General features: G+C 40.2%; 1 protein-coding gene across 3 annotated transcripts in view; it reads right to left on the bottom strand.

The window, feature by feature from the left end:
* The window catches only part of UBE2D1 (ubiquitin-conjugating enzyme E2D 1), a 36,010-nt gene extending 24,261 nt beyond the window's left edge, over positions 1–11,749 (bottom strand). Inside the window, exons 1-2 of one of the 3 annotated variants that reach the window (XM_011990345.1) lie at positions 11,494–11,608; positions 6,255–6,326 (exon numbers count right to left, since the gene is read on the bottom strand). In XM_011990345.1, the coding sequence (XP_011845735.1) occupies positions 6,255–6,326; positions 11,494–11,517 (96 nt within the window). In that variant the 5' untranslated portion in view covers positions 11,518–11,608. Of the gene's footprint in view, positions 1–6,254; positions 6,327–11,493 lie in introns of all 3 variants that reach the window. The other 2 variants (XM_011990346.1, XM_011990348.1) reach the window with 2 other exon arrangements.
* Between the last annotated feature and the right edge of the window lie 327 nt (positions 11,750–12,076).

Below are 12,076 nucleotides of genomic sequence, written 5' to 3'. Positions count from 1 at the left end.
TCTCTGCATCAGCCATGACTTTTAATTCCTCCAAATGCTATCTTGCCTTTAGTTGCAAACATGGCTTCCTTTTAGGCAGAAGATAACTTAATCACCTCCCTTCCCCAAAACACATTCTCTCCCTCAGTCATTCATTTTATCTACTTTACTTTTACTTTCGTGTCTCATCTTAAACATTACTGCCTTCAGGAGGTTTTCCCTGAACCCTTCAATGGGTCCCTGCTATATTCCTAGAATACTCTGTGCATCCCTTTTCATGACATTAATCAAAATTATAATGACAAACAGTAAACAATCTTGAGTTTGATGAGGGCAAGGATGCGCTATGATTAAGACCGTTCATTCCAGCTGGTGTGGTGGCTCACACCTGTAATCCCAGCACTTTGGGAGGCTGAGGTGGGTGGATCATTTGAGGTCAGGGGTTCCAGACCAGCCTGGCCAACATGGTGAAGCCCAGTCTCTACTAAAAAACACAAAAATTAGCCGGGCGTGGTGGTGCACGCCTGTAGTCCCAGTTACTGGGGAGGCCGAGGAAGGAAAATTGTTTGAACCTGGGAGGCAGAGGTTGCCATGAGCAAAGATCATACCACTGCACTCCAGTCTGGGTGACAGAGTGAGACTCCATCTGAAAAAAAAAAGCATTAGTTCCTATTACTCAAAAACCTTCAGTGGCTTCCCCAATCTTTTGCATTAAGTATGTATTTCTCAGCACGGGCCTTCAAGGTTGTCTACAATATGAAGCTTTATGGTCTACTGTTTCTGAATGATTCCCAAAAGCAGGATTATCTGCTCCTTCCCAAATAAGCCAAGCATATTCTAGAGTCATTTCTGTAGCTTCCTCTAAGAGCCTGGCTCCCCTAAGTCTTTCAAAATGCTATCCACTCTTCCCAACCTATATCAAATTCCATCTTCTCCACAGTCTTTCCTGATTTTCCCAAATAAATTTGGCCTCTCCCATCTTTGACTCCCTTCCTGTTTAAATACATTGTATTTTCTGTTTGGTACTTTCCTAAATCCATCTAGTTGTCACAGGATTTTTCTTACGCTTATTAATTCTAAATTTCTTAGATAATGGTGATAGCTGTTTTTCTATATAACTAGCATCTCCTTACTGCATTTAGTACATGCCTTATATCAGAAGGTGTTCCATAAATGCATTAACTTGAATCTTTTGAGACAGGGTGTTGCTGTCGTACAAGCTGAAGTGCAGCGGCACAATCACAGATTGTAACAAGGTTACAATCAACTGTAACCTTGAATTCCTGGGCTCAAGTGATCCTCCCACCTCAGCCTCCTAAGTAGCTGAGACTACAGGCACGTGCCACCACACTGAGCTATTTTTTTAATTTTTCTTTTTTTATAAATGGGATCTCACTATGTTGCCCAGGGTGGTCTCAAACTCCTGGGCTCAAGTGTTTCTTCTGCCTAGGTCTCTCAAAGTGCTGGGATTACAGGTGTGAGCCACCTTGCCCAGCATTGAATCTTAAAAATCTATTACACAGGCTGGGCACCAGGGTCTCACCTGTAATCCCAGCACTTTGGGAGGCTAAGGTGGGTGGATTACTTGAGGTCAGGAGTTCGAGACCAGCCTGAACAACATGGCAAAATCCTGTCTCCACTAAAAATACAAAAATTAGCCAGGCATGGTAGCGCACACCTGTAGTCCCAGCTACTCAGGAGGCTGAGGCATGAGAATCCCTTAAACCCAGGAGGTGGAGATTGCAGTGAGCCAAGATCGTGCCACTGCACTCCAGCCTGGGCGACAGAGCGAGACTTCACCTCAAAAAAAAAAAAAAAAAACTATTACCTATAAGGCAGTTGTGCAGCTGTGTATGGCAGTTGTCTAAATATGTGGATAAAACACTCTTTTAAGTACAAAAGCTACCCGTGAAATACAGAGAAGCTAAATTGAATTAGAGAAGCACATTATGTTACCAGTGCAATAATAGAAATACATTTTATTTGCATCATAAATAATTGCTCTTTAGAGAATAAGATTTATTGACCTTATATTATACATTAAGAGATGTCAACATTTATTTCAAATCTGATATTTCAAAGTAAATGGAATTTTAAGTCAAGTCTAATATAGCTGCAGAGCACAGTGCCAAAGCTCAGTGTTTGTTTTTGTGATCACTACTGTTTGCTGCAAACAAAACAAAACAAAAACAGCAAATAACATTATTTAGGTTTGCCTAAAATTATGATTCAGAAGGGATGATATAAAGCACCAAGTTCAATCCATTAAATTTCCAGGTGAAGAATATAAAGACTATGAGTCTCTTCGCCAAGGTCACAAAGCCAAACTAGGACGAAGGTTCAGACCATCTGACTTCTACTCCAGCACTCTTCCCACCCCAGTTCAATACTCACCTCAACACTGTAACGGCTACAGCACATTACTTTCAACCAACACTGAAGCAAACAATGCTCCAGTACTGTATTAAGGTCATTTGCACATTTTTAGCCATGCACCAGAGACACAAAGTGTGATGACTGAAGGAATGAGAAGGAATTCTTATATTTTCTCAGGAGCTTATATCATATAAAAGGTTAGAAATGAATACTACTTCATAAGCTTTCAGGAGAGTTGTGTTTAAAGACACTCTGAGAGACAAGAAAAACTTGATAGGAAATTATACACAACTTAAATAGAATTTTGACATAAAATATGCAAATGGAGCATTCTGAGTGCTCCATTATCAAAACTTACTATTTACAGTAACCAAAAAAAGATGGAAGAAAAAAAAAGAAAACCTAGCTGCCTATTTGTTAAAACGCGTGTAAAACATGAACATGCCTACCAATACCTACCAAATATTTGTTATTACATATTGCTTCTTACAGCTCTACAGTTCATAACTGGCATATAGTGGGCACTTAAAGTGTTTCATAATAAATTCTCTACTCTGTGTTAGTATCATCCAGTATTATTCTTGAATATTATGGTTGTACATCAGTCACTAAAATGTTGCTACCTGTAGAAGGAAACAATGCATACAGTCTGTATCAAATGGAAATGTTTCCAAGGCTAGAACAGTTTACATTATGTGTATATATGTATCAATATATTTGTGTGTCTCTGTGTATGTGTATATGTATTCATTTGCTCTCCCTATATATGTATGCATGTATATATATGTTTGTATGGCATGTATTTTTGATGTTAATTTTACCTAAGGATCTTATGTTATGGAACAGTGATTTTCCAGCTTTCCTTACAGCAATTCATAATGCGAAAAAGATTTTACATTACAACCTAGTACACACACACACACAGGGACACACATACACAACCAAAACAAAAGTTTCATGAAACACCACCCTTACTATATGCAAAGCACTAATATTTTCTATTCCATTTTAAAAAGTGGATGTTTATTATTCACTAAACTGTTTGGAAACTCATAAAAGAGAAAAAAAAAAGATGCTGAGAAGGTGTATACCTTAGTTTGGCATCCATTTCTTAGAAATAATCTACCATCAATAGTTACCAACCAGAAAATACCAAAATGAAGTCTACAAACTATTAACCATCATTCATTCAAAAGTGCTATTGAGCACCTGAAAGGCTAGGTCATAAAACAAGTCCCTACTTGGGAGGCCAAGGCAGGTCGAACACCTGAGGTCAGAAGTTCAAGACCAGCCTGATCAACATGGTGAAACCTAGCCTTTACTAAAAATACAAAAAGTTAGTTGGACGTGGTAGTGGGTGCCTGTAATCCCAGCTACTTGGGAGGCTGAGGCAGGAGAATCACTTGAACCCAGGAGGCGGAGGTTGCAGTGAGCTGAGATTGCGCCACTGTACTCTAGCCTGGGCGACAAGAGCAAACTCCGTCTCGGAGGGGGGAGAAAAAAAAACAAGTCCCCACAATTTAAAAGGAGTCATATAATAATGGAATTTGTTCTCTGACCATAATGGAATTAGAAATCAGTAACAGAAAGCTATCTGTAAAATCCCCAAACATATGGCAAATAAATAATGTACTTCTAAATAATCCAAGGGTCAAAGAAGAGATAAAAAGGAAAATTAGAAATTATCTTTAAGTGAAAACAAAATACAGCAAAATTTGGGAGAAGTAAAAACACAAGCCGGAGATTTTCTGGTTTAAGAGAAGAACAACGAGCCCAGACCATTCATTAGGTCCACTTAGTTTTCTCTAGAGCAATCCAACCATACTACTCCCAAACCCTGCTCACATAAGGAGAGTGGCCACCTACAATGAGAACAATCAGATTATTATTTGAGGAAGCTTAAGGTGAAGGAACCAGCTTCTTAGCTCACCCCCATTGGAGAGGTTTCTTAAGTCTAAAAAAAGACCAGGAATCGAAATAAGCATTGTGGTGTCACTAAAGGAGATGAGCCATACAAACGGGACCATATGAATAGAGGGCAGTGAGAAATAAATCCAGAAAGAGGCAAGACAAGAGGATGCAGAGCATGATGGTGGAATGGACAGCACTAGACTGTATGCTTCTAGACAGCAGCTTCCTCCCCATACTAAGGACAACTCCTGGAACACAACAGCCTGCTATTGTCTAACGTGTGAAACTGAACCTTCACAGATTCATCTCAGAACCAAACTAAGCACAGAAACACTTTAGCTTCTCAGAGATCATCAAGACCAAGATGGGCCAGAAATAAAACCTGTCCTGCCTTCAGACATATGTGCTAAGGTAGCCTGAGGACCCACCCCTCCAATCTCCAAACTCTGCAAATATGGGTCATATTATATATTCTAGTATCATTTATTCCAGCATTTCACAGGAGAGGAGAGAGGATAAGTATCTCAATTCCTGTTGTTAATTCAATGTAATTAGTTTATTCACTATTAAAAAGGCGGGGGCTATTACATTAGTAGACGACCATTAACTTAGTTTTATGGCTAAATATTAGGTTTATCATTTCTATTAGTAGCACTCATTAAATGAAAATAAAGGGCCCATATGTTTTCTATGCGTATTTCAGGGAACTAAAGTGAGTAAGGACGCTATTCTGCTTTCCTGGAGCCAATCCCACATCCTGCTAGGTTTGGTTTTCATATGTGCCCGGCTTCTTAAAATAGGCATAAACAGTCTTATTTAGTTCTAGGCAATTTATTTCCACAGAGAAAAAATCTCAGAACTTTTTAACTGTCATAGGTTACCTCATTTTTTTACACCTTTATTGTGATGAAGAAAGAAAAATACGGTATCAGGGCAAAAGAAAGACTGAGCTTAATTACAAAGATTTAAAAGAAACATTTACATAGTGGCTTATTAGAGAAAGAACACTATGTCCCTCTCATCTCAAGGAAAACCATTGATCCCAAAACGCACAAATACTATGCTTCTTTAAGTTATATCATTCTTTCTAGAAAGAACTGGAGTCTTGGATTTAATCTCGTAATATGAACAGTTTACTACTCAAAACCACTATAGGAACTAAATGACTCTATCAATTCAAAAACAGTTATCTCAAATAAAAACTTCACAATGCAATGATACTTTTGACAGAGCATTTATGAACTACAACCAATGTTTCAAAATCCTTTTGGAGGAGAGAAATTCAAAGTGATGAAATAAAGATGATCAAAGTTATATTACTGATTTACAACATTAAACGATCTCAGCATGCATTACTTTGGAGCAGAGATTTACACAGCACAATCAATACATTTGAGCAATGTGTCAGTGAAAGTGATTAAATATGCCAAGGTCTTAATTATAACACCACTTTACATTTGTATAGAACATTCCAGTTTGCAAAGCACTTATATCCCATAAACCCATTTGACTCTGTGTCTTCCAGTTTAAATATAATAGATATGAGTTCACGTGGATAAGAGAAGCTATGTACTGAAGTGGTTAAGAATATGGAATTACATAAGATGTATTAAATTTACTTTTGCTTGCTTCTATTTCCCTTTTTTAGAATGTGGCTACTAGAAAATTTAAAATTAAAATGTGGTTCACATTGTATTTCTATTGGATAGCATTGTTCAGTCAGTTTATTGACAGATTTTATTTGCTAGCCTAGGGGGCACAATCATTGACGTATAAAAAGATTAAGAAAAGGAAATAACACCCTCTCCACTAAAGGATTTGACATTTTAAGTGAAGTGTCACAGGTTCAGTAATAATATTGCAGCCAAGCTGAAAAGCAAAATAAAAGGTAAAGTCATACAAAACTTTCTTAGGGAATGTGGCTGTTCTCTTCTATAAATAGATTACTGACATTAAATTACGGAAAGTGATTTAAGAAACAATGTTACCCTCTTTAAAAGCCCACAAATTTGCTCTGCCTGAACAAGGAGGAAAATGTTCTGCCCTCCGCTTGCTAGAACCTGAACGCAAAGACAGAATAAGGCAAGTAAGTCCTACAAGGGGGTTTCACCATCTACTCTGATATCGTTTACTCCTTCATTTTACAGAGAAAGAAAATGAGTCTTAGCCTGACTAGGTGGCTTATCCAAAATGTCATCATTTCAAAATGTAATCAATATAAAAATATCTGTTTATAAATATCTCATTTAGTAACAATTATTTAGACTTTTATACTAGGTCTTCAAATTCCAGTATATATTTTACACTTCAGCACATCTCAATTTGGATACTAAATTTTCATCAGCAATATTTGATCTATATTTAGAGTTCATAAAGCTCAAGGTTGAAAACTAAATTTTCATAGCCAATTTGTTTCCATGTGGCTAGCGGCTACATTAGACAGAAAGCTTCACAGAATATCTGATGAGTTCAGTAAGCTCAGTGAATGCTCTCTTCAATATCCAAAAACTATCATTCTCTCCTAAGGACAGAGGTGGAAGAGAAAGATCCTAGACTCTCCCTTCAGATAGGCAGTTTGGTGGCTTTCATTAGCGATATGTAACTGCAACTATTTTTGTGTTAACTGGGCATGAGAAGGTATTAAATACAAGATTCTAGAACTAAAAAAAAAAAAAAAAAAAAGAATACGGAATTGAAGTCAACTGTTTGTTTTGGACTTGCAGCAATGTCACTTACTAGATAACACGATCATGAGTAAACTACTCAGTATTTCCCTGCCTTAGTGTCATCATCTGTAAAATGGAAATAACACTCTTTCCACCTCTTGGGCATACTAAGAATTAAGTCAATTAATATATGTCAAGTACTTATAAGGCTGAGTAACCATTATATACACCCTGGTTTTTGAGATCAGTAGCCTCATATGTATGGATATCCATACACATCCATTGTATGGAAATGTATGGGAAAATATGTACTAACCTCATTATATGAAGTTAGTAAGCCACACAGCCAGGAATAAAAACTAGACCTTTGGCTGCGTGAGGTGGCTGTAATTCCAGCACTTTGGGAGGCTGAGGCGGGTGGATCACCTGAGGTCAGGAGTTCGAGACTAGCCTGGCCAACATGGTGAAACCCTGTCTCTACCAAAACTACAAAAATTGGCTGGGCATGGTGGTATGGGCCTGTAGTCCCAGCTACTCAGGAGGCTGAGGTGGGAGGATCACTTGAGCCTCGGAGGTGGAGGTTACAGAAAACCGAGATTGTGCCACTGCATTCCAGCCTGGGTGACAAAGTGAGATCCTGTCTAAAAACAAAAAACAAAACAAAAAAACCTCAGACCTTCTTCTTCCATTTGATGCTCCATCCATAGAGGGCTGGGTTAAGGTTTTCTAGACTAACATAAACAGTTTAACATAAAATTTTACAAATCAAAAAAAAATTCAGCAGCTCAAAACATTAATCAAATTCGATTTTAATCTATATGTCTCTACATATGTTTCAGATTACACTGATTATTAAAAAACAAAAACAACTAATGTTCCATTTGGGGGGCAGAACTACACACCAAGGAATAGTTCTCTGGGTTGCTATATTTGTAAAACAAAACTCTATTGCCTCACTTTTCAAAAGACAGACAAAAATGGAAACAAACTTATCACATCACATCACATAATGCTAGTATGATGTTCATTACCTCAAATTCTTTATCAAATAAGATCTATGATGATGATAATGACTGTTTTAGGATTTCCTTTTTCCCCCCTTTAGTTTTCAAAACATTCAGTATTGGGAAATTAACATCTATAATTTAAAAAACAATCCCTCCCAAAAAAGTGTATCAAGGAATGAAAACAGTATTGATAGAAGAAACAACTTAGAAATTAATTCTAGAAAACAGATACTTAGCTGAAAAACTGTCCTCTTTTTTCAGACATGTTTTAGGTATCTTTCCTTAGACTTTGTTCAAACTTTTTTCTTTTAATGATTTAGGTGACTGTGATAACATCTTTCACTGTATTTAAAAATAGGGCATGGGTGCGTAAATGTATGAGCTGGAATGCAAAACTGGCACACTAAATCAGAGCATTAAATCATTTAGTATATTCTAGTACATTTAGTATATTCTAGTATAAAAATGTATTTTAAGCATTGATATCTCCATGCTTTGTCTTCACATACAATTTTAATCCAATCATCTTTATTCTTTTTCATAGTGAAGAAATGTGAAATCATGAACTTCTTAACGCTCTCAAATATGCCAAGCCAATTAAGAGATTATTGGCCGGGTGTGATGGCTCACACCTGTAATCCTAGCACCTTGGGAGGCCGAGGCAGGTGGACTGCCTAAGCTCAGGAGTTCGAGACCAGCCTGGGCAACACAGTGAAACCCCATCTCTACTAAAATACAAAAAATTAGCCAGGCCTGGCAGCGTGTGTCTGTATAGTCCCAGCTACTCAGGAGGCTGAGGCAGGAGAATTGCTTGAACCCAGGAGGCAGAGGTTGCAGTGAGCCGAGAGCACGCCACTGCACTCCAGTCTGGGAAACAAAGCGAGACTCCATCTCAAACAAACAAACAAAAAAAGATTATCCTAGGACAATGCACTCCTCTATTCCAGGCCTCTGGATCCCTCCTTGAATAAGGACAGGCCAGAACATCAGTGGTTCTCAGTCTTCTTTCCACCCCAACCCATCTGAGGGATTCAACAACTCTCCATTTATAGAAGTGACGATAGTCTGAAAACGTCCCTCAGGCGATTCTAAGACACTACCCTAGAAGCTGTTCCCATGCTGGTACCCTCTAGTACACTACGGCAGACTTATCTGAGGTTCCACACAGCTCTACAGTCTGCAACTTTAGGTACAGGAAAACTATAGTAACACTTCAATAGGAGCTTAGGAAGAAAGGCCAAAAGTTAGTATACATCTTCATTTGTTGGAACATGAAAGATTCAAATAAGAATGTCTATACTGATGACATCAAAGAAGAAGATGGTATAACTGTTCATATGGCAGGCGGCACAACTGACCTAGAATTGGCTTCTAATCAAGGAGGTAGATAAAGGAGGAGGAAAAATAGGGAATCAATCAAAATAATCACCCCTAAGGTTTGAGGAAATGGTCTGCATGTGTGATTAATGGAAAGAAGACTTGTGTAAGTTAACTTGCCTGATACCAGAAAGGGAAGCCAAAGATGAATGCACAGAGATGTGATGGTATATGATCCCAATTTCTTCTCCAAAATATCAATTTGTCACATGTTTGATACCAATTCTATGTAAGTAATTTTTTTTTCTGAACAACTCTATAAACTAATAACCAATAAATACTAAAAAGAAAAGATTTGGACACACACATTATAAATATAAATCAAATACACCAGTTCAGCATGGTGATTGACGAGAACTGCCAAGTATGGTATTTACAAACAATGTTCATATTTCTTTGAATATCCACTTACCGTGGACAAATTACACAGCATTTAAACGCTATTGTTAGTTGGGTATGGTGACTTGTGCCTGTAATCCCAGACTCTCTGGAGGCCAGGAGTTCAAGACCAGCATGGGCAACATACTGAGATCCCCATCTCTTAAAAAAACACAGTGATAATTTAAAAAGCTCTTGTATGTGCAAAATCATGTGACAAATTCTCACAACTAGGAAAGAAGGAAATAGAATTTGAAAACTTCCTTGGAAGATGTGCATTTTCTGATCCAAATGTGAACCAATATTACGTCGTCATTAATAAGTATGTAAGTTATGGTAAAGAGGCCGACTGAGGCTTCAAAATTGGGATATTTATATAAAACAACGTGTAACTGAACTATCTTCAAACAAGAAAACATTATTACTTAATAAATGCTGATGCTGATTGTTAACTGTATGTTTTACAATGAGACGACCTTTAAATGGGACAAAAAATAACAGGTGATCAACAGATTTAGAATTTGAAAATAAAAAACTGGCAGGCTCTAAAAGTTGCTGTCCTCTGTACCTAAAGATGCCACTAGTGGCTAGTCAGAATACAATGTGTACGTCACTATCACTGCTCTAACATTTACTATTGCTATAATGGACTACTGGTCAAAAAAGTAGATAAAAATGTGGGCATTAATTTCTTCTGAAACAACTACAAAATACACTGACCATTGTTGCTTAACTTAGTGAAAAGCACTCCCTATTTAACAAACACATTCTCAATGTTCCCAGTGTGAACTGTAACTGTAAAACCTAAAACTTGGGTCAGTACACAGACCAACAAGAAATAAAAATGAACAGAAAGAAATGCCCGAATATCAATTCTGAAGGATGTTCGCTTCTGAAATGGTGGCAATAAATACTGTGAAAAAAAGACAATTCCACACACAGGGTTGAGATGGGTGAACAGTTGTTGGATGAAGATATACATTTCTTCCTCATTCTATACCCATGTGTCAAAGCATCAAAACAATTTATTTGCGACAGTTTATGTTGTGTCTCGAACTTTACATCTAAGTTTATCATGAGGGGCAAAAAAAACCTGTTTGGCTTGACTCACCGTGAATCACAGCCAGGAGGTCATCTTGTTGTGTATCAGCAACTATGTTTTCGCTACAGCTATGTGACCTGAAGTGGCAGCAGCAGAGGCACCAAAATAGAAGGGCCAGGAGCCTTCTCTTGGCTTCTTGGCCGCAAATGGGCTTTCCAGCCCATTCGGGCAACTGAGCAAGAACCAACCGCAGAGGAGAAAGAACCAACCCGACAGCTCCGCGGAGAAAGGCTGCAGGCCCACCCCACCTTCCGTGCCCTCCCGGGGAGCCCGGGTAAGCAAGAACATAAAAGAGACAGGCTTAAGAAACAGCCTGGAGAAAACACAGCATGACAGGGGTCAAAACTAGCCTCATGGAGGGCAAAACCCAGCCGTGACTGTGAAGCACAGATTTCGGGGCGGTCTGGACGCGGAGGAGGCTCTCTACCCTGGGGCTCCGGGAGCGGCCCCGGCGCGAGCGCGCCACGGGCCCCCAGCCTTCAAGCTCCTCCGGCCGCCTGGGACCTGCCCCCGCTCCCACCTCACCTGTCCGGTGCCCGCTGGCCGGGCCCGAGCCTCCAGCTCCCTGCCCGCACCCCGGCCCACCCTTCCATCCCGTGCTCTCCCTGCATATCTCTCGGGACCACTGGCGGAGTCAGCGTGGGCAGGGGCCGCTGCCCCGCTGCCCCGCAGCCCCAGGCCCGGCCCCGGCACTCACTTTCTGAATCCGCTTCAGCGCCATGGATCAGGGATCGCGGTGGGGACACCGGCCGGCAGGGGTCGGCTGCGGGGCTCGGGGGCGTGGGTCGTCGCGAGTTGGGCTCGCTGGCAGCTCAGCTGGCTCCGCGCGGTGGGTCCCCGGTTCGCCGCTCCCTGGCTCGCTCCGGGCGCCGGTCCCTGCTCCGTCTGCGCCCGAGCGCGAGTGTGCGCGAGTGTGCGGGCGGGGACGCCGGCGAGACTCTTTTGTTTCCGCTTTTGCTTCTGGGAAGGAGCCTGCGCCCTCCCCGCCGCGCCCCGCCCCGCCTGGCATACTGGGAAGTGTAGTTCCAGCCCTGTCCTCGGCCGCAGGCCCCCAGATGCTGCCAGGTTACTTGCTGCTGACCTTAGCCAGGCAGCTTAAGGTGAGAGCTGCCGGGTGCTGGAGTTAGTCTCTACAGTCTCATTCAGAGCAAGTTACTGAACCTGGGGCTGCGCATCTGTAAAATGGGGATAACAAATGAGCTCCTAACGCACATAAAGGAATTTCTAAATCATCAGTTAGTAATTCCTTATCCAATAGGTGCCACAGCTGGTTTTATTAT

This window comes from Mandrillus leucophaeus, unplaced genomic scaffold, assembly GCF_000951045.1.
Source record: "Mandrillus leucophaeus isolate KB7577 unplaced genomic scaffold, Mleu.le_1.0 Scaffold378, whole genome shotgun sequence".
NCBI classification, from domain to species: domain Eukaryota; kingdom Metazoa; phylum Chordata; class Mammalia; order Primates; family Cercopithecidae; genus Mandrillus; species Mandrillus leucophaeus.
This window is presented reverse-complemented; position numbering and strand designations above follow the sequence as displayed.